At 49.5% G+C, this 25103-nt stretch overlaps 1 protein-coding gene across 5 annotated transcripts in view; it reads right to left on the bottom strand.

Moving 5' to 3' along the window:
- LOC140198269 (regulator of G-protein signaling 3-like) overlaps nt 1-25103 on the bottom strand; it is a 138850-nt gene that overhangs the window by 5909 nt on the left and 107838 nt on the right. For all 5 annotated transcript variants that reach the window (XM_072259327.1, XM_072259324.1, XM_072259325.1 and 2 more), the window contains 4 exons: nt 16159-16238; nt 15006-15074; nt 14010-14071; nt 2877-3043 (listed from right to left, as the gene is read on the bottom strand). In XM_072259327.1, coding sequence (XP_072115428.1) covers nt 2877-3043; nt 14010-14071; nt 15006-15074; nt 16159-16238 — 378 coding nt within the window. The remainder of the gene's footprint in view (nt 1-2876; nt 3044-14009; nt 14072-15005; nt 15075-16158; nt 16239-25103) is intronic.

Genomic DNA, 25103 nt, shown 5'->3' with positions numbered 1-25103 from the left:
AAAAGAGGAGGGAATTGTGGGAAAGGGGAAGGGAGTGATGGAAAGGGGGTGGGAGAGAGGGGAAGGGGGCAGGAGTGAGGGGAAGGGGAACGAGAGAGAGGGGAAGGGGGCGGGAGTGAGCAGAAGGGGGCAGGAGAGAGGGAACGGGGAGGGAGAGAGCGGAAGGGGACAGGAGAGAGGAGAAGGGGAACGGGAGAGAGGGGAAGGGGCGGGAGTGAGGGGAAGGGGACGGGAGAGAGGGGAAGGGGGCGGGAGTGAGGTGAAGGGGGCGGCAGAGAGGGGAAGGGGGTGGGAGAGAGGGGAAGGGGGACGGGAGTGAGGGGAAGGGGGACGGGAGTGAGGGGAAGGGGACGGGAGTGAGGGGAAGGGGGCGGGAGTGAGGGGAAGGGGGCGGGAGAGAGGGGAAGGGGGCGGGAGAGAGGGGAAGGGGGCGGGAGTGAGGGGAAGGGGACGGGAGTGAGGGGAAGGGGACGGGAGTGAGGGGAAGGGGGCGGGAGAGAGGGGAAGGGGACGGGAGAGAGGGGAAGGGGCAGGAGTGAGGGGAAGGGGGTGGGAGAGAGGGGAAGGGGACAGGATTGAGGGGAAGGGGGCGGGAGTGAGGGGAAGGGGGACGGGAGTGAGGGGAAGGGGGCGGGAGAGAGGGGAAGGGGGACGGGAGTGAGGGGAAGGGGGACGGGAGTGAGGGGAAGGGGGCGGGAGTGAGGGGAAGGGGACGGGAGTGAGGGGAAGGGGGCGGGAGTGAGGGGAAGGGGGCGGGAGAGAGGGGAAGGGGGCGGGAGAGAGGGGAAGGGGGCGGGAGTGAGGGGAAGGGGGACGGGAGTGAGGGGAAGGGGGCGGGAGTGAGGCGAAGGGGACGGGAGTGAGGCGAAGGGGGCGGGAGTGAGGCGAAGGGGGCGGGAGAGAGGGGAAGGGGGCGGGAGAGAGGGGAAGGGGGCGGGAGAGAGGGGAAGGGGGCGGGAGAGAGGGGAAGGGGGCGGGAGTGAGGGGAAGGGGGCGGGAGTGAGGGGAAGGGGACGGGAGTGAGGAGAAGGGGGCGGGAGAGAGGGGAAGGGGGCGGGAGAGAGGGGAAGGGGGCGGGAGAGAGGGGAAGGGGGCGGGAGAGAGGGGAAGGGGGTGGGAGAGAGGGGAAGGGGGCGGGAGGAAGGGGAAGGGGGCGGGAGAGAGGAGAAGGGGACGGGAGTGAGCGGAAGGGGGCGGGAGAGAGGGGAAGGGGGCGGGAGTGAGCGGAAGGGGACAGGAGTGAGGGGAAGGGGGCGGGAGTGAGGGGAAGGGGGCAGAAGTGAGCGGAATGGGGCGGGAGTGAGGGGAAGGTGGGCAGGAGAAAGGGGAAGGGGGCAGGAGAGAGAGGAAGGAGATGGGAATGAGGAATAAAGGAGGGGAGGGGAGTGAAGGAAATGGCAAGGAAGTGAGGGAAAGGGCACAGGAGTGACAGAAAGTGGACAGGAGTGAGGGAAAGTAGACAGGAGTGAGGAGTATTAGAAAGGGGAGGGGAGTGTGGGAAAGGGGAGGGGAGGAGAGTGAAGGAAAGCAGAAGAGAGTGAAGTAATTTGGACAGGAATATGGAATATGGGAGGGGAGAGAGGGAATAGTAATGGCAGTGAGGAATAAGGGAGGGGAGTAAGGGAAAGGGGAGGGATGTGAGGGAAAATGGAGGGGAGTGAGGGATTATTCTATACAAGTTATCCATCTGACTGTGTGTGAATTCACCAGTCCACCATTGGGGACCATGCTGTCAGTTCCCTGGCTCGCAAAGTTGCTCCAACCTCTCTGACCCCAACTTCCTCCTGAAAGTCTCCACCATGGACAAAGCTTCTGGGCTCTCCCGGAAACCATGATTTAGCCGTGGTTTTAATCCCACTGAGCATCGTGAATGGCTGTGATGCTCCACTTCCAGATCAGCTCAATGCCCTTCATCAATGTAATTTTTGTAAGGCACTACAGCGGCTATATTTCATTAGGAGTTTGAGGATATTTGGCTTGTCAGAAAAGACTCCAGCAGATTTCTACAGTCGTACCGTGCAGAGCATTCTAACTCTCTGCCTCACTGTCTGGTCTAGAGGGGCCCCTGCACAGGATCGGAAAGTTGTAAACTCAGCCAGCTCCATCATGGACACTAGCCTCCCCAGCTTTGAGGGCACCTTCAGGAGGTGGTGTCCATCAGTGAGGGTCTCCCATCACCCAGGACATGCCCTCTGCACAAGGCTTCTATCAGGGATGAGGTACAGGAGCCTCATTAATGTATATTGTAAATAGCTGTGGTCCCAGCACCGAGCCTTGCGGTACCCCACTAGTCACTGCCTGCCATTCTGAAAAGGACCAATTAATCCCTACTCTTTGTTTCCTGTCTGCCAACCAATTCTCTATCCATGTCAGTACCCTACCCCCAATACCATTTGCTCTAATTTTGCACACTAACCTCCTATGTAGGACCCTATCAAAGGCTTTCTGAAAGTCCAGGTACACTACATCCACTGGCTTTCTCATGTCCAGTTTCATAGTTACATCCTCAAAAAATTCCAGAAGATTAGTCAAGCACGGTTCTCCCTTCGTAAATCCATGCTGACTCGGACTTATCCTGCCACTGCTATCCAAATATGCCGCTATTTCATCTTTTATAATTGATTCCAGCATCTTCCCCACCACTGATGTCAGACTAACTGGTCGATATGCCAGTGGTATTAAACCTGATTCTGATTGTGATTTTGGTGCCTCCCTGAACTCCCTGAAAGATGACTGTGCTGAGGCAGAGTCAGAGGAAATGAGGGTGTATCTGATGGTAGTCCCCATGATGACCCTCATTCCCTCTCAGCAGCCTGGCCAATGTGGAGCCTAACCTAGTTGGCACAGCTGCCATGTTTCCTGCCCCCTGCCCTTACCTCTCGGGGAGCGTGGGTGGTGATGAACTCGGTGAAGATCTTCCTGGCCTTGGAGGCAAGTTTGCCCGAGGACTTGGTGTTCCTGTAGTCCTCGCAGGCCTGCCAGAAGTCGAGGTTCTCCTCGCTGAATTCGGTGTGCAGGAAGCCCTTGAACGCGACAAGCCCGTCTGTGTGGGCAGGAGTAGAGAGGAGAATGCTAGACATAGAAGCAAGAGGCCATGAGCCCCGTCATACCAGTCCTGCCCTTTAACTTGGGCTTACACAGAATTCCCTGGGCTTGTAAATCCTCAGCATTTGTAAAACCATTCCCCACCTTTTCCTCTCCCTCTTTTGCCTGTCTGAACCACATAGAGTCGCAAAACTCTACCGCACAGAAACAGGCTATTCGACCCATCTAGTCCATGCTATTCCCATCTGGACCACAGCCTCCCATGAACATACTTATCCAAACTGATCTTAAATGTGGCAGTTCCACACGGTAGGCTTATTCAGAAAGTCAGAAGGCATGGGATCCAGGGAAGTTTGGCCAGGTGGATTCAGAATTGGCTTGCCTGCAGAAGGCAGAGGGTCGTGGTGGAGGGAGTACATTCAGATTCGTGATTTTTATTAACGACCTGGATGTGGGGGTAGAAGGGTGGGTTGGCAAGTTTGCAGACGACACAAAGGTTGGTGGTGTTGTAGATAGTGTAGAGGATTGTCAAAGATTGCAGAGAGACATTGATAGGATGCAGAAGTGGGCTGAGAAGGGGCAGATGGAGTTCAACCCGGAGAAGTGTGAGGTGGTACACTTTGGAAGGACAAACTCCAAGGCAGAGTACAAAGTAAATGGCAGGATACTTGGTAGTGTGGAGGAGCAGAGGGATCTCGGGGTACATGTCCACAGATCCCTGAAGGTTGCCTCACAGGTGGATAGGGTAGTTAAGAAAGCTTATGGGGTGTTAGCTTTCATAAGTCGAGGGATAGAGTTTAAGAGTCGCGATGTAATGATGCAGCTCTATAAAACTCTGGTTAGGCCTCACTTGGAGTACTGTGTCCCGTTCTGGTCACCTCATTATAGGAAGGATGTGGAAGCATTGGAAAGGGTACAGAGGAGATTTACCAGGATGCTGCCTGGTTTAGAAAGTATGCATTATGATCAGAGATTACGGGAGCTAGGGCTTTACACTTTGGAGAGGAGGAGGATGAGAGGAGACATGATAGAGGTGTACAAGATAATAAGAGGAATAGATAGAGTGGATAGCCAGCGCCTCTTCCCCAGGGCACCACTGCTCAATACAAGAGGGCGTGGCTTTAAGGTAAGGGGTGGGAAGTTCAAGGGGGATATTAGAGGAAGGTTTTTTACTCAGAGAGTGGTTGGTGCGTGGAATGCACTGCCTGAGTCAGTGGTGGAGGCAGATACACTAGTGAAGTTTAAGAGACTACTAGACAGGTATATGGAGGAATCTAAGGTGGGGGCTTATATGGGAGGCAGGGTTTGAGGGTCGGCACAACATTGTGGGCCGAAGGGCCTGTACTGTGCTGTACTATTCTATGTTATATGTTCTAGTTGAACCCACCTCCACCACTTACGCTAACAGCTCGTCCCACACTCTAACTATCCTCTGAGTGAAGAGCTTCCCCCTCAGATTCTCATTAAATATTTCAGCTTTCACCTTAAACACCTAACCTCAGTTAGAAAAAGCCTGCTACATTCACCCTATCTACACCCCTCCTAATTTTGTATACCTTTATCAAATCTCCCCTCATGCTCTTGCACTCCAGGGAATAAAGTCTTAACCTGCTCAATAACACAGGACCTCAAGTTTTGGCACCAGCTTTGTCATTTTTCTCTGTAGTGACTCCTGCATGCACTCTGTCAAGCCCTGTGAGAAAGTTATATGCTTTAATGCAATGGTGGTGATCCGAACTGAGCTGGACACTGCTTTGAAGGGCGGTACCTGGAAAACTGTGTGCAGTTCAGTTCACTGCACGGTATCAAAGATTATGATTAAGCTCAAGAGAGTGCAAGAAAGGGATCATAAGGATGTTTCCAAGACAGACGGGATTAAATTATCAGGAGAGATCAGATAGACTGCGACTGTTTTCTCTGAAGAAAGGAGGCTAAAAAGTAACCTTCTAGGGGTCTATAAAATCACAATAAGCTGGGTAGTCCTGATGAAGGGTCTCCGCCTGTTTCTTTACTGCTTTCCATAGATTCTCCACCAGCATTTTCTGTGTGTTACTAAGGTGCAGGGTTACCGTCCATTTGCCCCAGGATACAGGCATCTAAAACTCAGTAGAGAGGTTTAAGGTAAGACGGGAGCAATTTAAAGGGGACCTGAGGGGCAAGTTTTTCATGCAGTAAGTGTTGGGTCTGTGGAACAAGCTGCTAGAAGTAGTAGTAGAGTTAGGTACAATAACAATGTTTAAAAGACATTTGGACATGTGCGTGGATATGCAAAGTTTGGATGGGTACAGGCCAAATGCAGGGAAATGGGATTAGCTGAGGACAGCACTGACAAGTCAGAGCGTCCGTGCTATGAAACTCTGTCCCTCATCCTTGTATTCTCAGCAGATTCTGGGTACAGACTCTCCTCACCACCCAAAGCTGTCTTTCCCAGGAAAACCAGCAGTAATCCAGTCTACAAGGCGGAGAGGAAAATCCTTCTCCTGGGTTTGTCCCAGAGGCTCCAGCAGTACCAGCTCAGCACCAGCAGAGGGGGGCACTAGCATGCAACTGTGTGGGATGAGGACACAAAGAGATTCTGCAGGTGCTGGAAATTCGGAGCAACATACACAAAATGCTGGAGGAAATCAGCAGGTCAGGCAGCATCTATGGAGGGGAATAAACTCTCCCCTTCTCCATCTCTTTCTGTATCTGTTCCCCAGCTCCATGCCTCTCTGTGTCTCTCCCCCAGGTCGATCCCTCTCTGTATCTCTCCCCCAGATCTTTCTCTCTCTGTGTCTCTCTCCCAGGTCGATCCCTCTCTGCTTCTCTCCCACAGGTCTATCCCTCTCTGTATGTCTCCCCCAGGTCTATCCCTCTCTGTATCTCTCCCCCAGGTCTATCCCTCTCTGTGTCTCTCCCCCAGGTCTATCCCTCTCTGTATCTCTCCCCCAGGTCTTTCTCTCTCTGTGTCTCTCCCCCAGGTCGATCCCTCTCTGTATCACTCCCCCAGGTCTATCCCTCTCTGTATCTCTCCCCCAGGTCTTTCTCTCTCTTGTGTCTCTCCCCCAGGTCGATCCCTCTCTGTATGTCTCTCCCAGGTCTATCCCTCTCTGTGTCTCTCCCCCAGGTCTATCCCTCTCTGTGTCTCTCCCCCAGGTCTATCCCTCTCTGTATGTCTCTCCCAGGTCTATCCCTCTCTGTATCTCTCCCCCAGGTCTATCTCTCTCTGTGTCTCTCCCCCAGGTCTATCCCTCCCTGTATCTCTCCCCCAGGTCTATCCCTCTCTGTATCTCTCCCCCAGGTCTATCTCTCTCTGTGTCTCTCCCCCAGGTCTATCCCTCTCTGTGTCTCTCCCCAGGTCGATCCCTCTCTGTATCTCTCCCCCAGGTCTATCCTTCTCTGTATCTGTCCCCCAGGTCTATCCCTCTCTGTGTCTCTCCCCCAGGTCTATCCCTCTCTGTATCTATCCCCCAGGTCGATCCCTCTCTGTGTCTCTCCCCCAGGTCTATCTCTCTCTGTATCTCTCCCCCAGGTTGATCCCTCTCTGTATCTCTCCCCCAGGTCTATCCCTCTCTGTATCTCTCCCCCAGGTCTATCCCTCTCTGTGTCTCTCCCCCAGGTCTATCGCTCTCTGTAACTATCCCCCAGGTCTATCCCTCTCTGTATCTATCCTCCAGGTCTATCCCTCTCTGTATCTCTCCCCCAGGTCTATCCCTCTCTGTGTTTCTCCCCCAGGTCTATCCCTCTCTGTGTCTCTCCCCCAGGTCTATCGCTCTCTGTATCTCTCCCCCAGGTCTATCCCTCTCTGTATCTCTCCCACAGGGCTATCTCTCTCTGTATCTCTCCCCCAGGTCTATCCCTCTCTGTGTCTCACCCACAGGACTATCTCTCTCTGTATCTCTCTCCCAGGTCTATCCCTCTCTGTATCTATCCTCCAGGTCTATCCCTCTCTGTATCTCTCCCCCAGGTCTATCCCTCTCTGTATCTGTCCCTCTTATCCTCACATCTCACTATCTCATATCAGTCTCTGCATCTAAACCCCCATCTCTCTGCATCTGCTCTCCTTTCTTTTGCTTATGGCTGCCCCATATTATCTTAATGATGCTCTCTATATAAATGAATTTTTCATCATCCTATTTCAGGAAAAAATGTTGAGGCATTGGTGAGGGCGCAGAAGTTGTTCACCAGAATGCTGCCTGGAATCAGTGGCGGCGCCAGAGATTTTTTCTTGCTGGTGCTACGGAGGGGCAAAATGGTTCAGTGATGGTGCCGAGGGATGCACTGTACGGGAATAAGTATTCGCAAGGCCAGACGCGTGGCGTTAAAAAGTCAGTTTCAAGCATTATGTGCCTACTATAAATGCCTCTGTTGATTCACAAGCAACAGCAATTGATAGATCTAATATAGAAGTGAACTGTTACAGTGTCAACGGCATCGGAGACAACCCGGGCTACACGGAGCATAAACAAAAAAAACAAACAGAGCATCCGACCCACAGCGGACAATGTGAATCACACACCAATCCCGCAATCAGTGTCAAATGCGTGCTTTTCAACTGAAAAACACCAATGAACCCACTGCTATTCGCATTACATAGACAGCAATGCCAAAAGATACACCATTATTAAAGTCAAATAAGGCAAACAACAGATGCAAGGCTTTACCAGGAGTTGGACAAATCATAATCTGACCATGCAATACCTCAATTAATTGGGCTATTGAATTTAAACAAAAATCAACAGTATCAGCGCTTGGAAGTCTAAGCTAAACCAGTAGGCTTAATAGCAGTAAATGTAGTATTTTAGAATTTGCAGGAAACATAAGGACTATGGGGTATCTACCACAAAATAATAACAATAATCAGCATTAGTCTTGGCCCAAATTTTTAAAAAATCAACTGCACTCACCATTAATGTTTTCAGAGAAGCACAATCCATCTGTTGTTGTGATCGTGGGCAACAGAGTTTGAAAATAAGTTGTAAAGCAGCTGCACAGTTTCAAAAAACTCACCCGCTTGTGGTACATTGTTCACAACATCCACTAAAACAAGGTTAAGTCTGTGAGCATGTCAGTGTATATATAATGCCTGTGGGACCTCTTTCCTGAACCTCTCTTGTACCCCGTTATTGCACCCGGACATCACTGTCATAACACTGACCTATGCAGGCATTCTTATCTATAACACACTGGGCGCGTGTCTGTTCAATGCTTTTAAGAAGCGACTCTGCGTCCAACCCTTCTGCTGGAGTGAAGTGCAAGAATTCTTCACGCACTGTTTCGTTATTCAAATACCGCATCACCACTGATATTTGCTCCTTTTTGCTCAAGTCTTTACTTTCATCCACCATGATGGCAAAATATCCAGCCTCCTTGATTTCTGCACTTATTTGATGTCTGACCATATCTGCCATAATACACATAATTTCATTTTGGATATCGTGATGGATGTTTTTTGCATTTCCAGGGTTTTCCTCTCTTTTTTTTAGCTACAGTCTTATCAAACTTCCCAATTATACTGAGCAACTCAACAAATTTTCCCCTATTGCCAGATCCATCATTCTCCTGGTGTCCTCGCTGGGCAATGCCTTGGCATGCAGTATAGCGTAGAGACACAACCACTGCTCTCATATACTCACGATTTTCTTGGACAATCTTTGCATGTCGTTTATCAAGCATATTTCCCAATCTTGAACCGTCTTGTTTTCTCAATCTGAATTCAGCCCATGCCTCCATAGCAAACTTTGAGCTGCACTTACATGGTGGGTTTTGAAAGCTGCTGTAGCTTTCCGCCAGTTGCGGTAACCGGTGACAGTGAAGGTAGACTCAGAATGGAACCCATGTCCTCCACACTGGAAATGCCTACATGCGAAGCAGAATGTAGTATATTTCGTGATCGAATATTCCAGCTAGGAGTACAGGTCAAACCAGCCGCCAATAAAACTCCTTTGCTGATTGCCAAACTGTTGCGAAGGGTACTTTTTCAATGCTGGCCGATGGGGTCCTTCCTCAGGCTGCTGGCTAACATCGCTAACAGTATTCGCACTAGCACTAAGAGCAGCTTCATCCACGTTCTCTTCCGAATCCTGCTCCATTTCTTGTTCCTTTACTTCGCCCTCACACTCCTTCGATGAACTGCTGTCGTCCTCATCCCCACTTACTTCTTTCTGCACGTCACTTTCAATTAAGACAGGCTCAGGCTGAGACACCACTGATTCCTCTGGATGAGGTCATTTTCTGACTAAAAATCGATCTGTTTTTCACGCCGGCCAAAATAATGCACGTGTCAGGCTGACGCTCGCTTGTAAAAGCACGACGTGCGCGTGTGGCATCCGTTCGTCTGCGAGACCGCGGATCTGCGCCTGAATGTACACTACCAATCTCCCGCGTGAGTGAGAGTGAGTGACGTCACCACCTTAAGTGATCTTAGATCAGCTTAACTGATCAGAGAACAGCAACGGCAAGGCATTGACAATGAACAAAGTGTAGGGTGGATCTGACAGAGTTTATAACTTTTTTACTGCGTGGGTGCTATGGTAATTGGGAACGCTGTTTCACTAGATCAACTGGAGAAACAAGCTGTATTCAAAACTATACAGAGAAAGCAAAGCAGATGCAGTTAATTTCTTGGTGATGCTATGGTGGGGCTATTGCAATTTCTGCTGGGGCTATAGCCCCACCTAGCACCACCTTAGCACCGCCCCTGCCTGGATTAGAGGACATGTGCTGTAACGAGAGGCTTGAACAAGCTTGGGTTGTCTCTCTGGAGTGGTGGAGGCTGAGGAGGGAACAGAAATTTATGAGGACTGCAGTTTGAGGAGACATTCATCTCCCAGGGGTGTCATGACTAATACCAGAGGGTATGCATTTAAGGCAAGAGGAAGGAAGTTTAAAGATGATGTGTCAGACAAGTTTTTATTTACACACAGAATAGTGGGTGCCGAGGCGTGTGGTGGAACTAGATGCAATACTGGGGTTTGAGATGCTTTTAAATGAGTTTGCAGGGAATAGAGGGTGTGGATCATGTGCAGGCAGAGGTATTTCGTGTAATTTGGTGTCAAGGTCAGCACTGACATTGTGGGCTGAATGGCCTGTTCCTGTGCTATATTGTTCTTTGTTCAGCAGGGCAGGCAGCAGCAAAGGGAAATAAACAGTCGGCATTTTGGAATCCAACTGCTCTAAACATCCAGATGAACCATCCAGTCGACCCAAAACGTGAACTCTACCTTCACAGATGCTGCCTGGTGCACTGAGTTGATCCAACATCTTCACACCACTGCCCTCCTCTCTTTTCTCTCTCACTCTCTCACATTCTGTTGCTCTCTCCCCCTCTCGCACTCTCGACATGTCTCTCACTCTTCCTCGTTCTCTTTCCTGCTCTTGCTCTCACTAGAACACGGAAGAGTACAGCACTTGAACAGACCCTCCAGCCCCCAACACTGTGCCAAACCAACTTAGGTAGTAATCAAAGAGGCAACTAAACAAATCCCTCATTCCCGCACAAAGTGCATATCTGACCATTTCCTTCACATTCGTGTGACTATCCAAACGCCTCCAATGTATCTGCCTTTCCCTCCACCCTAGACAGCAAACTCCAGGCATCCGCCATTCACTGTGTAAAAAACTTGCCCCTCACATCTCCTTTGAGATTACCCCCTCTCACACTGAATACATGCCCTCTGCTATTTGACATTTCAATGCCGGGAAAACAACTCAGTCAACGTTGTCTGTTTACTCTATTTATGCCTGTCATAATCGTATAAGACCGGAAGACATGGGAGCAGAATTAGGCCACTCGGCCCATCAAGTCCACTCCACCATTCAATCATGGCTGATCCTTTATTTTCCTTCTCAGCCCCACTCCCTGGCCTTCTCCCCATAACCCTTGATGCCGTGACCAATCAAGAACCTTTCAATCTCTGCCTTGAATACACCCAATGACCTGCCTGCCCTCCACAGTTGCCTGTGGTAACAAATTCCACAAATTCACCACCCTCTGGCTAAAGAAATTTCTCCACATCTCTGTTATAAATGGAACCCCCTCTATCCTGAGGCTGTGCCCTCTTGTCCTAGACTCCCCCACCAAGGGAAACATCCTCTCTACATGTACCCTTTCAATGAGATTCCCCCCTTCATCCTTCTAAACTCCAGCAAGTAAAGGACTAGAGCCATCAAATGTTCCTTGTATGATAACCCTTTCATTCCTGGAATCATCCTTGTCAACCCCCTCTGAACCCTCTCCAATGCCAGCACATCTTTTCTTAGATAAGGAATCCAAAACTGTTCACAATACTCAAGGTGAGGCCTCACTAGTGCCTTATAAAGCCTCAGCATCACATCCCTGCTCTTGTATTCTCGACTTCTTGAAATGAATGCTAACATTGCATTTGCCTTCCTCACCACCGACTCAACCTGCAAGTTAACCTTTAGAGTGTTCTGCACAAGGACTCTGCATCCCAGATTTTTGGATTTTTCCCCTGTTTAGAAAATAGTTTGCATCCTTATTTCTACTACCAAAGTGCATAACCATGCATTGTACTTCATTTGTCACTTTCTTGCCCATACTCTGAATCTGTCGAAGTTCTTCTGCAGCCTACCTGTTGCCTCAACAGTACCTGGCCCTCCACCAATCCTTGTATCACCTGAAAGCTTAGCAATAAAGCAATCTATTCCATCATCTATATCATTGATATAAATCATAAAAAGCAGTCCCAACACCGAACCCTGCAGAACACCAACAATCACTGGCAGCCAACCAGAAAAGGATCCTTTTATTCCTGCTCACTGCCTCTTACCAATCAGCCAATGCTCTAACCATGTTAGTAACTTTCCTTTAATACCATAGGCTCTTAACCTGGGAAGCCGCCTTTGTGGCACCTTGTCAAAATCCAAATGTACAACATTCGCTGCATCTCCTTTATCTATCCTACTTGTAATCTCAAAGAATTCCAACAGGTTCATCAGGCAAGATTTTCCCTTAAGGAAACCATGCTGACTTTGTCCTATCTTGTCCTGTGTCACCAAGTACTCTATAACCTCATCCTTAACAATTGACTCCAACATCTTCTCAACCATTGAGTTCAGGCTAACTGGTCTATAAATTCCTTTCTACTGTCTCCCTCCTTTCATAAAGAATGGAGTGACATTTACAATTTTCCATTTCTTTAAAGATCACTGGTAATGCTTCCACAATCCCTAGAGCTACCTCTTTCAGAACTCTAGGGTGCAGTTCATCTGGTCCAGGTGACTTACATACCCTTGGGCCTTTCAGCTTTTTGAGCACCTTCTCCCTTGTTATTGTAACTGCACTCACTGCTCTCCCCTCACACACTTCAACACCCAACACACTGCTAGTGTCTTCCGCAGTGAAGACTGAAGCAAAATACCCATTTAGTTCATCTTCCGCACATTATTATTCCTCCGGCCTCTTGCTCTAGCGGTCCTGTATCCATTCTTTTTTTTTATATATATATGAAAAAACTTTTACTATCCACTTTGATATTGTTTTCTAGTTTGCTTTCATATTTCATCTTTTCCCGCCTAGTAATTCTTTTAGTTGTTTTCTGTAGGCTTTTAAAATCTTCCCAATCCTCTTTCTTCCTGCTAATTTTTGCTGAGGCTTTATAAGGCACTGGTGAGGCCTCACCTTGAGTATTGCACCCCTCATCTTAGAATTGAATTGACATTATTTCTTACGTCCTTCACATGCATGAGGAATAAAAATCTTTACGTTACATCTCCACCTAAATGTGTGATGTGCAATCGTATTAATTTATAATCATTTATAATAAATAGAACAGTCAATATAATATAGAGCACACTCAAGTCAGCGTGAGTTCACCAGTCTGATGGTCTGGTGGAAGAAGCTGTTCCGGAGCCTGTTGGTCCTGGCTTTTATGCTGTGGTACTGCTTTCCAGATGGTAGCAGCTGGAATAGATTGTGGTTGGGATGGCTTGGGTCCCCAATGATCCTACGGGCTCTTTTTACACACCTGTCCTTGTAAATGTCCCAAGTCATGGGAAGTTCACAACTACAGATGCGCTGGGCTGTCCGCACCACTCTCTGCAGAGGCCTGCGATTAAGGGAGGTACAGTTCCCATACCAGCCAGTGATGCAGCCAGTCAGGATGCTGTAAGTTGTGCTGCTGTAGAAAGTTTTTAGGATTTGGGTGCCCGTACCAAACTTCCTCAACCTTCTAAGGTGAAAGATGTGCTGGCATTGGCTAGGGTCCGGAGGACGTTCACAAAGGTGATTCCAGGAATGAAGGGGTTATCATATGAGGAACGTTTGATGTCTCTGGGTCTGTACTTGCTGGAATTTAGAAGGATGAGGGGGGATCTCATTGAATCCTTTCGAATGTTGAAAGGCCTAGACAGAGTAGATGTGGAAAGGATGTTTCCCATGGTGGGAGAGTCTAGGACAAGAGGGCACAGCCTCAGGATAGAGGGGCACCCTTTCAAAACAGCGATGCAGAGAAATTTCTTTAGCCAAAGGGTAGTGAATTTGTGGCCACATGCGGCTGTGGAGGCCAGGTCACTGGCTGTATTTAAGGCAGAGATTGATAGGCTGTTGATTGGACGTGGCATCAAAGGTTACGGGGAGAAGGCTGGGAACTGGGGTTGAGGAGGAGATAGAAAAAAGGATCAGCCATGATTGAATGGCGGAGCAGACTCGATGGGCCAGATGGCCTAATTCAGCTCCTATGTCTTATGGTCTTATTGTCTAAACCTCTTTTGCACCCCCTCCAAAACCTTGACATCCTTCCTAAATGAGATGACCAGAACTGCCTGCAGTACTCCTGATGCAGCCTAATTTGAGTTTTTTAAGCCGCAGTATAACTTGCTGACACTTAAACTCGATGCATCAGCTAATAATGGCAGCATGCCAAATGCATTCTTAACCACCTGATCAACCTCATTAGTCTCGCAATTTCCCTCTCCCTCGCACACATTACTGCATAGACTCTCACCCTGCCCCGAGTACTCACATCTATTTGATAGCAGTGTGTCCAGGGACTTGGCCCACTGCCGAGCCTCCTCCACAGTCGGCCTGTAGATACATTGTAGAGCAAAGGTGTTAGAGACCAGCCTGCTCGGAGATTACAGGGTGCGGAGCGGGTAAGAACAGAGACAGGGAGTTGAGGGGGGACAGCGTGTTCTCCTGAACGTCAGAATCCCGTAGAGTGATTGGTGACCACTGCACAGCAAGATCCCAGGGGCAAGGCATGTGGGGGGGTGCCAGTGTGGTGGGGTGAAGAAGAAGGTAAATTCTGCTGCATAGCAAGATCCCATGTGAAGGGCCGTGTTGCCCTGCTCTCCTAGATCTGGTGTGACGGGCAGCATTGTAAGACCTCACAGAGGGGAAGGGCAGGGTGACAGAGAGCGCCACGCGGAGGGAGAAGCTGCGTTCCGCCTCAAAGCAGGATTCAGTGAGCGTGCGCGTGCCTGCGAGGGGTGGGCACATCATGCCGTGTGCTCGCTGACCTGTAGTCTGGCACACAGAAAGAGAGAGAGAGTGTGCATTCCGCTGAACACCGGTGCCCCAGAGAGGACTCAAGGGGAGCTGGGGCGGTGGCTGAAACCGAGGGTTGGCAGGGGAACGAGAAAGAGAGGAGATTGGAGAGCTGGAAAGTGGGGGAAGACGGGATGGGACAGGGGGAGGTGGGGAGAGTGGAGAGGGGTGGGATAGCAGGGGAGTGACTATGGAGAGTGGTGGGCAAAGGCTTAGTTGGGGAGAAGAGTGTGCAGAGCGCGGATAGAGGGGGAGAAAGGAGCATGAGGAGTGTGGAGGGAGGAGGGGAGATGGGAGCACGAGTGTACAGAGAGGGAGGGGGAGGTGTGTAGAGAGTGGGTAGTAGGGGAGGTGGAGTGAGAGGGTGAGGGTGAGGAGTAAGGGAGAGGGGGGAGATGGAAGGGAGGAGGAGAGGGTAAGGGGAGTGAGGAGCGAGTGTGTAAAGATGGAGGGGGAGAGGGGGCAGTCTTACCTCAGGGAGTCTAACTCACTCAGCCCTGCCGAGTCATTCCTCCTTGGCCAGAAGCCCAGTCGACTCGTCCTGTGGGTGGGGAAGCAGAGAATCAAACCAGGCCTCCTCTCCCGAACGGGCTGTGCTGGGGCGCTGGGACAATCACTCGCCGGATTCGATCAGCAGCCAGTGGAACAGCAGAGAGATCGGCTGATCCGTGGAACAGAGTCAGGGCTGGGACAGGTTCCCTCCCTCCCCCCACCTGCACCACTGCCCCACCACCAGACCAGGGTGGGATAGAAATTCCTCCACCTCTGAATCCTGACCTCTCCTCCCCTGCTGTCTACATCCAGGTCTGGACACAGTATCCTTTCCCCCTGTGTGTCTGCACATCCTCACGCATACATACGTACAGAAACAGTCACACACACACACACGCAGATAGACAAATACATACAGAAACAGTCACATACATACGCACACACAGACATACGCATGCACAAATACTGACAGAAACAGTCACACACACACGCAGATAGGCAAATACATACAAAAACAGTCTCTCACACACACACATACACACACACACACACACACACACACACACACACACACACACACACAGATAGGCAAATACACACAGAAACAGTCACACACACAAGCGCATAAACACACACAGAAACACTCACATACCTGTACATAGAAGCACTCGAACATGCATACACATAATCACACAAAGATACACACCTTGTGTGTGTTTTACACTTTAGCCCTGGAGGAATGATGTTTCATGGACACATTCACTCATACACTCAGAAACACGTGTACAAACACACACACAAGCTAGTGAAAACACACGGACACACACAAACAGTCAAACACACATAAACACAGACACACACAGAGACAAACACACAAACACTCACGAACACATACATAGACACACACAGATACACACACACACACAGATATACACACACACACACACACACACACACACAGATATACACACACACACACAAACAAACAGTCAAATGCACATAAACAAACACACAAACACTCACGCACACATACATAGGCACACACACATACACACAACCATTTGCCCAGTTCTCAGCACCCCACCTCCACCCTTCCGGCTCCCAAACCTGCCTGTGGGGACGGGGACACTCACAAGGGATTCTTCCATCGGCTCCGGCTGTCGCTCTCAGAGGCGTCGAGTCCGAGATCCGACTCCAAGCTGGAGGCCAGGTGCTGAAAGACAGAAAGGGTCGTCCAGCGTCACAGGATGCCAGCATTAGCACCCCTGCTCACAGAAACCGCCCTCACCCCGAGGACCCCTCACCATTGACCCACCACAACCAGCCACCCACAGAATCCCACCACCGTTCAACTCCATCCTCATCACTTCCTTCTCCCACTCCCTCCAGAATACCAGCCAGGCCACCACTCCGCTCTCCCCACCCTAGTTATTGGGGGGAGGTGAGATTTGCAGAGGGAAGATAGAAGAGGGTTCGTTGAGGGTATGAGTGGAGGTAATCAGTGGAGAGGGAAGTCAGGAGAGGCTGTAGGTGGAACAGAGCAATGTCACCACAAGGAAGAGAATTTTAAAATCCAGTGCACGTTAACTGGCAGCCAGTGGCCAGTGTGGAGACAGATCCTGGCTCTCTGACATAATGAACTCCCATCATCCAAAGCTCCTTCCTCTGCCTCCCACCGCGTCCCCTCTAGAGGAGGGAAGATCAGCCGGTCTGTTGTAATCTCATCAGCCCCTATTGTTCGTATTGACTCTTTCCCAATACAAGTCTGCACAAGGGAGCATATCCTTAAGGTGATTGAAGGACAGTATAAGGGGGAGTGTCATATGTTACACAAAGTGATGGGTTTGTGGAACACCCTGTCGGGGGGGGCGGGTGGAAGCAAATACATTCAGGGCATTTAAGAACCACTCAGATTGATGATAGAAAAATGGAGGCCTGTGCAGGAGGGAAGGGTTAGTTTGAACAGAGTAAGCACTGAAGTACACTGACATGCATTGTTCGTAGCGAGGATTGTGCTGGGGGCAGCCTGCAAGTATCACCGTGCTTCCGGTGCCAACGTAGCAAGCCCACAACTCACTCACCCTAACCCATACAACTTTGGGGTGTGGGAGAAGACTAAAGCACCCAGAGGAATCCCACGGAGAATGAACGAACGCCTCCCAGAGAGTGGCAAGAATTGAACCTCTAACCACTTTGCTGAAAGAGTCGGCACAGCAGTGTGGGCTGAAGGGCCTGTGCTATAGAAACTGGTTCTACGCTCAGCCTGAGTCCTCCCACTGCTGGCACTGCAGCAGACATCAGCGCTGAGCAGAGACGGGAACTCCTGTATCCAGCATCGTCATCCTGGGTGATACCCAGCAGGGGTTAAACACGCCACACACTGCACCAACCAACGTCCTTCAGAAGGAGCCTGCTGGGGCGGGGGGGGGGGGAGGGGGGGTGTGGGAGCGGTTGCTGGAAGCAAATTACAAATAAAAAGTGCGTGGTGCTTTGAAGTCCCAGATGGTTTATATGTGGTGTGGGTGGTTGTGGAACAGCAGCCAATTCCTGGAGATTCCCAGGCACTCCCGAATGCTGAGCGAACTAGGGAGCCAAGAATTACAAAGAGTTTGCTGCAAAGTTAGAGTCACGGAATCATTCAGCACAGACACAGGCCTTTCAGCCTGACTCATCCATTCCGACCAATGTGTACCATTTCCCCTGCAATTGGCCTACATACATTTAAACTTTCCTCTCTATGTACCTGCGCATACGGCTTGTAAACATGGTGCTTGTACCTAACTCAGCCACCTTCTCTGATAGTGCACTGCATGTACCCATTACTTATGATGATGAAAACTTGCCCCTTGGGTCCCCTTTAAAACATTCCCCTCTCTGCTTAAAATTACTTCCTCTGTCTTTTTTTTCCCCCTACACTGCAAACATGACTGTGACCAAGACTTCATATATATTCAGCGACCACTTTATTAGGTACGCCTGTACACTCACGCAAATATTTAATCAGCCAATCATGCGGCAGAAACTCAATGTGCAAAAGCATGCAGACATGGTCAAGAGGTTCAATTGTCCTTCCACGGTCAAAGTCACCATTTAGATCACATTTCTTCCCCATCAGAATGGGGAAGGAATACAATCTAAGTGACTTTGACTGTGGAATGATTGTTGGTGCCAGAGGGGGTGGTTTGATTATCTGAGGATCTGCTAATCTCTTGGCATTTTCACACACAGTCTCCAGAGTTTACAGAGGATGGTGCGACAAACAAAAGACATGCAGCGAGCAACATTTCTGTGGGTGAAAACACCTTGTTGATGAGAGAGGACGAGGAGAATGGCCAGACTGTTTCAAGCTGACAGGAAGGCGACAAGTAAGACAGTTGAGCAGAAGAACATCTCTGAAAGTACAACACGTGAAGTAGATGGGTTGCAGCAACAGAAGACCACAAACAGAAACTGAGTGGTCAGTTTACTAGGTACTCAGTATACACCTCTCATGATTTTATAAAACTCTTTGCGGTCACCCCCTCAGTCTCAAATACTTCAGGGAAAACAGCCCAGGCCTGTCCACTCTCCCACTTCAAATGCCCGGTCCCAGCAAATTCCCTGTATTTTTTTGGGGGGACAGTGAGAGGAAATCAGAACATCTGGGTAAACTCACTGGGGATGGGGGCAGCCACACAGAGACTCACAAACTCCACGCAGACCACACCAGAGGTCAGAATCCAACCGGGGTCACTGGAGCAGTGAAGCTGCAGCTGTTCCAGCTTGATTAGGTCTAGGACCAGAGGACACAATCTCAGAAAGGATGTTTAGAAAGGAGATGAGGAAGATTTCTTTTCACCAGAGCATACTGAATCAGTGGAGTTCATTGCCCCAGACAGATGGCATTGAATAATCAATCGTGGTGGTGTGGGGGTTTGGGGTGAACAGTCAGTACCGCCACATAGAGATAAAACACCCACTTTCAGTGTAACTTTATAGAGAAGGCCAAGAGAAGGAGAGGGAAGCTGTGTTTATCCAGTGATCATCTTATCCAAACAATGACTGGGTCCCAAGTGCTTGGAAGAGCTGAGCATTTGGGGATTTATCAGGCTTTTAAAGTTCAGCAATCTCAAAACATCAAATTGACACTCCACATTTAACTCTTCAGAATCCTCTGTCATCTTGAAAGTCGTAGAACCATAGAGCACTACAACCCCAAAGCAGGCCATTCAGCCTATCAGGTCCATGCTTGCCCAGTCTTCTATCTTGTCCCATCTACCTGCAGCTGGACTATAGCCCTCCCTACCCCTCTCAACAGTGTTCTTTCCAAACTGGTAATAAATGTTATCTGAATCTGTATCTGCTCCTTCCGCTGGCACCTTGGTCCACACTTGCTCCACCTCTGAGTGAAGCTTCTTTGAATTAAACCTTCTGTTTCACCAGGAATTACAATTTGTGGGTGAGATTGGAAAGAATAGCCTTGTCATGTACATCGAAACATTAAAACATGCAGTGAAATGGGGCCATTTGCGTCAATGACCAACACAGTCTGAGGATTGTGCTGGGGAACGCCCATAGTATCACCATGCTTCCAACACCAAAGTAGCATGCTCGCAACTTACTGAGCCTGACCCGGACACCTTTGGAATCTGGGAGGAAACCAGAGCACTCAGAGGAAATCCACGCGGCCAAAGGGAGAACGTATGATCGATCTCCTTATGGACAGCAGCGGGAACGGAACCCGAATCGTTGGCACTGCGCAGTGTTACGCTAAATGCTACACTGTGCTAGAGCCTGAATGTTGATGCAGTGTTGATTCCCCTTGGGTTTTCTATTGGAATTCACATGACTTGCTAACAAATGTTATTTACAAAAACCCAGAAATAACCACAACTTGATAAATGAAAAGCTGAAAACGGTTACCTCTACAGATAATATTATATTATCTGTAGGGCTCCGGAGGGTTCCTGTACTGTGGAAAATGTCCTGCCTCGTCCCTGTGCCGAAGACACCGTGCCCCAGCGGCCTCAATGACTACAGACCGGTGGCATTGACCTCCCACATCATGAAGACCCTGGAGAGACTTGTTCTGGAGCTGCTCCAGCCTATGGCCAGGCCACACTTAGATCCCCTCCAGTTCACCTACCAGCCCCGACTAGGAGTTGAGGATGCCATCGTCTACCTGCTGAACCATGTCTACGCCCACCTGGACAAGCCAGCGAGCACTGTGAGGGTCATGTTTTTTGACTTCTCCAGTGCGTTCAACACCATCCGCCCTGCTCTGCTGGGGGAGAAGCTGACAGCGATGCAGGTGGATGCTCCCCTGGTGTCATGGATTCTTGTTTACCTGACTGACAGACCACAGTACGTGTGCTTGCAACACTGTGTGTCCGACAGAGTGATCAGCAGCACTGGTGCTCCACAGGGAACTGTCTTGTCTCCGCTTCTCTTCACCATTTACACCTCAGACTGCACAGAGTCTTGTCATCTTCAGAAGTTTTCGGATGACTCTGTCATAGTTGGATGCATCAGCAAGGCAGATGAGGCTGAGTACAGGTCTACTGTAGGAAACTTTGTCACATGGTGTGAGCAGACTTATCTGCAGCTTAATGTGAAAAAGGCTAAGGAGATGGTGGTAGACCTGAGGAGAGCTAAGGTAACGGTGACACCTGGTTTCCATCTAGGGGGTCAGTGTGGGCATGGTGGAGGATTACAAATACCTGGGGATACGAATTGACAATAAACTGGACTGGTCAAAGAACCCTGAGGCTGTCTACAAGAACGGTTAGAGCTGTCTCTACTTCCTGAGGAGACTGAGGTCCTTTAACATCTGCCGGATGATGCTGAGGATGTTCTACGAGTCTGTGGTGGCCAGTGCTATCATGTTTGCTGTTGTATGCTGGGGCAGCAGGCTGAGGGTTGCAGACACCAACAGAATCAACAAACTCATTCATAAGGCCAGTGATGTTGTGGAGATGGAACTGGACTCTCTCACGGTGGTGTCTGAAAAGAGGATGCTGTCTAAGTTGCATGCCATCTTGGACAATGTCTCCCATCCACTACATAATGTACTGGGTGGGCACAGGAGTACATTCAGCCAGAGACTCATTCCACCGAGATGCAGCACAGAGCGTCATAGGAAGTCATTCCTGCCTGTGGCCATCAAACTTTACAACTCCTCCTTTGGAGGGTCAGACACCCTGTGCCGATAGGCTGGTCCTGGATTTATTTCATAATTTACTGGCATAATTTACATATTACTATTTAACTATTTATGGTTCTATGACTATTTATTATTTATGGTGCAACTGTAATGAAAACCAATTTCCCCCTGGGATCAATAAAGTATGACTATGACTATATATTATGAGGCTACCGAATGGGCAATTAGTTCATATTCAGTGCAGTGAGATGTGGGGAGTCCATACACAGTCAATTAAATTATACAGTTCCTAATCCAATCCCAGTGGGAACTAGAAGGGCTGAAGGCTCCTGTAAATCAGTTCTCAATCCATTACAATAACACACACAGTTTGCATTGATAGGAAGATGCAAATATCTTAGGCATACATATACACACACTCACACACACACACACACACACACATACACACATATATATATATATGTATATATCTGTGTATGTATGTGCATATACATATATATATGCATTTGTAAATCTGGCAGGAGCAAAGGATGTCGGGAATGGCGAGAGTGGAGCACTGTGGGAGGCGTCTGCAACAGGTGGCAGAGAAGGAGTGCCAGGGGTGGGGGTGAAGACTCACCCAGCCCTGAGACACCAGGCAAGTCCATTTGATTCCAAGCAATTAGCTTACTGATCATTACAGAACGTCTCTCTGGTACTTCCCATTCCCTCCCCTCTCTCTTCCCCTTTTTCCAACCATAATTCCTCTCTCCCTGCCCCCTTCCCACTCTCAGTCCACAACAGAGACCCGTATCAGAATCAGGTTTATTGTCACTCACATAGGTCATGAAATTAGTATTTTTTGCTGCAGCAGCAGTACAGTGCAATACATAAAGTTAATACAGTGCTGTGTAAAAGTCTTAGGCACCCCAGCTTATACTTTTGCACAGTGCTGTATATAGGGTTACACTACTTATATTGGGATAAAATGGGAAGTGATAATTTTGGAAGGTTGAATATGAAGGCGGAAAACAGAGTTAATGGTACAATTCTTGGCGGTGTAGAGCAACAGAGGGATCTTGGGGTTCACATCCATAGACCCTTCAAAGTTGCTGCAGACGTTGATAGGGTTGTTAAGAATGTATACGGTGTGTTAGCCCTCAGTAGTCAGGGCACTGAGTTCAAGAGCCATGAAGTAATGTTGCAGCCCTAAAGGACTCTGGTTAGACCACGGTTGGAATATTGCATTCAGTTCTGGTTGCTTCCTCAGAGCAAGGATGTGGAAGCTTTACAGAGGGTGCAGAGGAGATGCTGCCTGGATTAGGGTGCATATCTTATGCAAGGCTGAGCAAGTAGGAGCAAAGCAGAATGAGAGATGGCTTGATAGAGCAGTACAAGATGATAAGAAGCATGCAGTAGATAAAGTGGACAGCCAGGGACTTTTCCCCAGGGTGGAAATGGATAATACCAGGGGAATTGCAGCGTAGGTTCACTAGGTTAATTCCTGGGATGTCCGGACTGTCTTACGCAGAGAGATTAGAGGGACTGGGCTTATACACGCTGGAATTAAGGAGATTGAGGGGCGACCTGATTGAGACATAAAAGATTATTAAGGAATTGGACAAGATAGAGGCAGGAAATATGTTCCAGATGCTGGGAGAGTCCAGTACCAGAGGGCATGGGTTAAGAATAAGGGGTAGGTCATTTAGGACAGAGTTGAGGAGGAACTTCTTCTCCCAGAGAGTTGTGGAGGTGTGGAACGCGCTGCCTCAGAAGGCAGTGGAGGCCAGTTCTCTGGATGCTTTCAAGAAGGAGCTAGATAGGTATCTTATGGATAGAGGAATCAAGGGTTATGGGGACAAGGCAGGAACCGGGTATTGATAGTAGATGATCAGCCATGATCTCAGAATGGCGGTGCAGGCTCGAAGGGCCGAATGGTCTACTTCTGCACCTAATGTCTATTGAATCATTTTAACATGATTGTGTGGAGGATGCCTGTGTTCCTTCCACGGAGAGTTGTGGCTGTAAAGAACACACTGCCAGGGATAGTGGTTGAGGCAATTTCACTAGGGGCATTTCAGAATCTCTCAGCACATGGATGATAGAAAAATGGAGGGCTATGCAGGAGGGAAGGGTTAAAATACCAGCACAACATCATGGGTTGAGAGGCCTGTTCTGTGCTGTGATGTCCTCTGTTCATAGACAAGATGGCAGATGATCAAACCTTTCACTCCCACTGGCTCTGAGTGCTCAAACCTCCATCCCCAGTGGCACCATGGAAGTCCTTTCACCAAGAAGGTCAAAACTCGAGTTCAGTGTCCTCCGTACAACAAGTACAGGTCTGCACAGGTGCAGCAAAAACTCATTTGCAGCAGCCTTACATACTGTGGCTGTGGGGAAGATTTGAAATAGCTTTGGTGGGTTTTGTATGTTGTGTGCGATGGAGGATAGACAGGGTGGGAAGACAGGACTCAGGGAACAGCCTCAGGATAGGAAATCGGAGATGAGGGATAGTTTTCGTTGGAGTCATTTGGTACTAAAAAAGGCCCGATGCCAGAATGGCACAGTAGGTAACAGATAGCCGGACACAAGAGGGAACTATGCCAGCGTGGTACAGTAGGTAACGGATAGCCGGACACAAGAGGGAACTATGCCAGCGTGGTACAGTAGGTAACGGATAGCCGGACACAAGAGGGAACTATGCCAGCGTGGTACAGTAGGTAACGGATAGCCGGACACAAGAGGGAACTATGCCAGCGTGGTACAGTAGGTAACGGATAGCCGGACACAAGAGGGAACTATGCCAGCGTGGTACAGTAGGTAACGGATAGCCGGACACAAGAGGGAACTATGCCAGCGTGGTACAGTAGGTAACGGATAGCCGGACACAAGAGGGAACTATGCCAGCGTGGTACAGTAGGTAACGGATAGCCGGACACAAGAGGGAACTATGCCAGCGTGGTACAGTAGGTAACGGATAGCCGGACACAAGAGGGAACTATGCCAGCGTGGTACAGTAGGTAACGGATAGCCGGACACAAGAGGGAACTATGCCAGCGTGGTACAGTAGGTAACGGATAGCCGGACACAAGAGGGAACTATGCCAGCGTGGTACAGTAGGTAACGGATAGCCGGACACAAGAGGGAACTATGCCAGCGTGGTACAGTAGGTAACGGATAGCCGGACACAAGAGGGAACTATGCCAGCGTGGTACAGTAGGTAACGGATAGCCGGACACAAGAGGGAACTATGCCAGCGTGGTACAGTAGGTAACGGATAGCCGGACACAAGAGGGAACTATGCCAGCGTGGTACAGTAGGTAACGGATAGCCGGACACAAGAGGGAACTATGCCAGCGTGGTACAGTAGGTAACGGATAGCCGGACACAAGAGGGAACTATGCCAGCGTGGTACAGTAGGTAACGGATAGCCGGACACAAGAGGGAACTATGCCAGCGTGGTACAGTAGGTAACGGATAGCCGGACACAAGAGGGAACTATGCCAGCGTGGTACAGTAGGTAACGGATAGCCGGACACAAGAGGGAACTATGCCAGCGTGGTACAGTAGGTAACGGATAGCCGGACACAAGAGGGAACTATGCCAGCGTGGTACAGTAGGTAACGGATAGCCGGACACAAGAGGGAACTATGCCAGCGTGGTACAGTAGACAACGGATAGCCGGACACAAGAGGGAACTATGCCAGCGTGGTACAGTAGACAACGGATAGCCGGACACAAGAGGGAACTATGCCAGCGTGGTACAGTAGACAACGGATAGCCGGACACAAGAGGGAACTATGCCAGCGTGGTACAGTAGACAACGGATAGCCGGACACAAGAGGGAACTATGCCAGCGTGGTACAGTAGACAACGGATAGCCGGACACAAGAGGGAACTATGCCAGCGTGGTACAGTAGGTAACGGATAGCCGGACACAAGAGGGAACTATGC

This window comes from Mobula birostris, chromosome 5, assembly GCF_030028105.1.
Source record: "Mobula birostris isolate sMobBir1 chromosome 5, sMobBir1.hap1, whole genome shotgun sequence".
Classification (NCBI taxonomy): Eukaryota; Metazoa; Chordata; class Chondrichthyes; order Myliobatiformes; family Myliobatidae; genus Mobula; species Mobula birostris.
The sequence above is the reverse complement of the archived record's forward strand: the minus strand, read 5'-3'. Positions and strand labels throughout refer to the sequence as shown.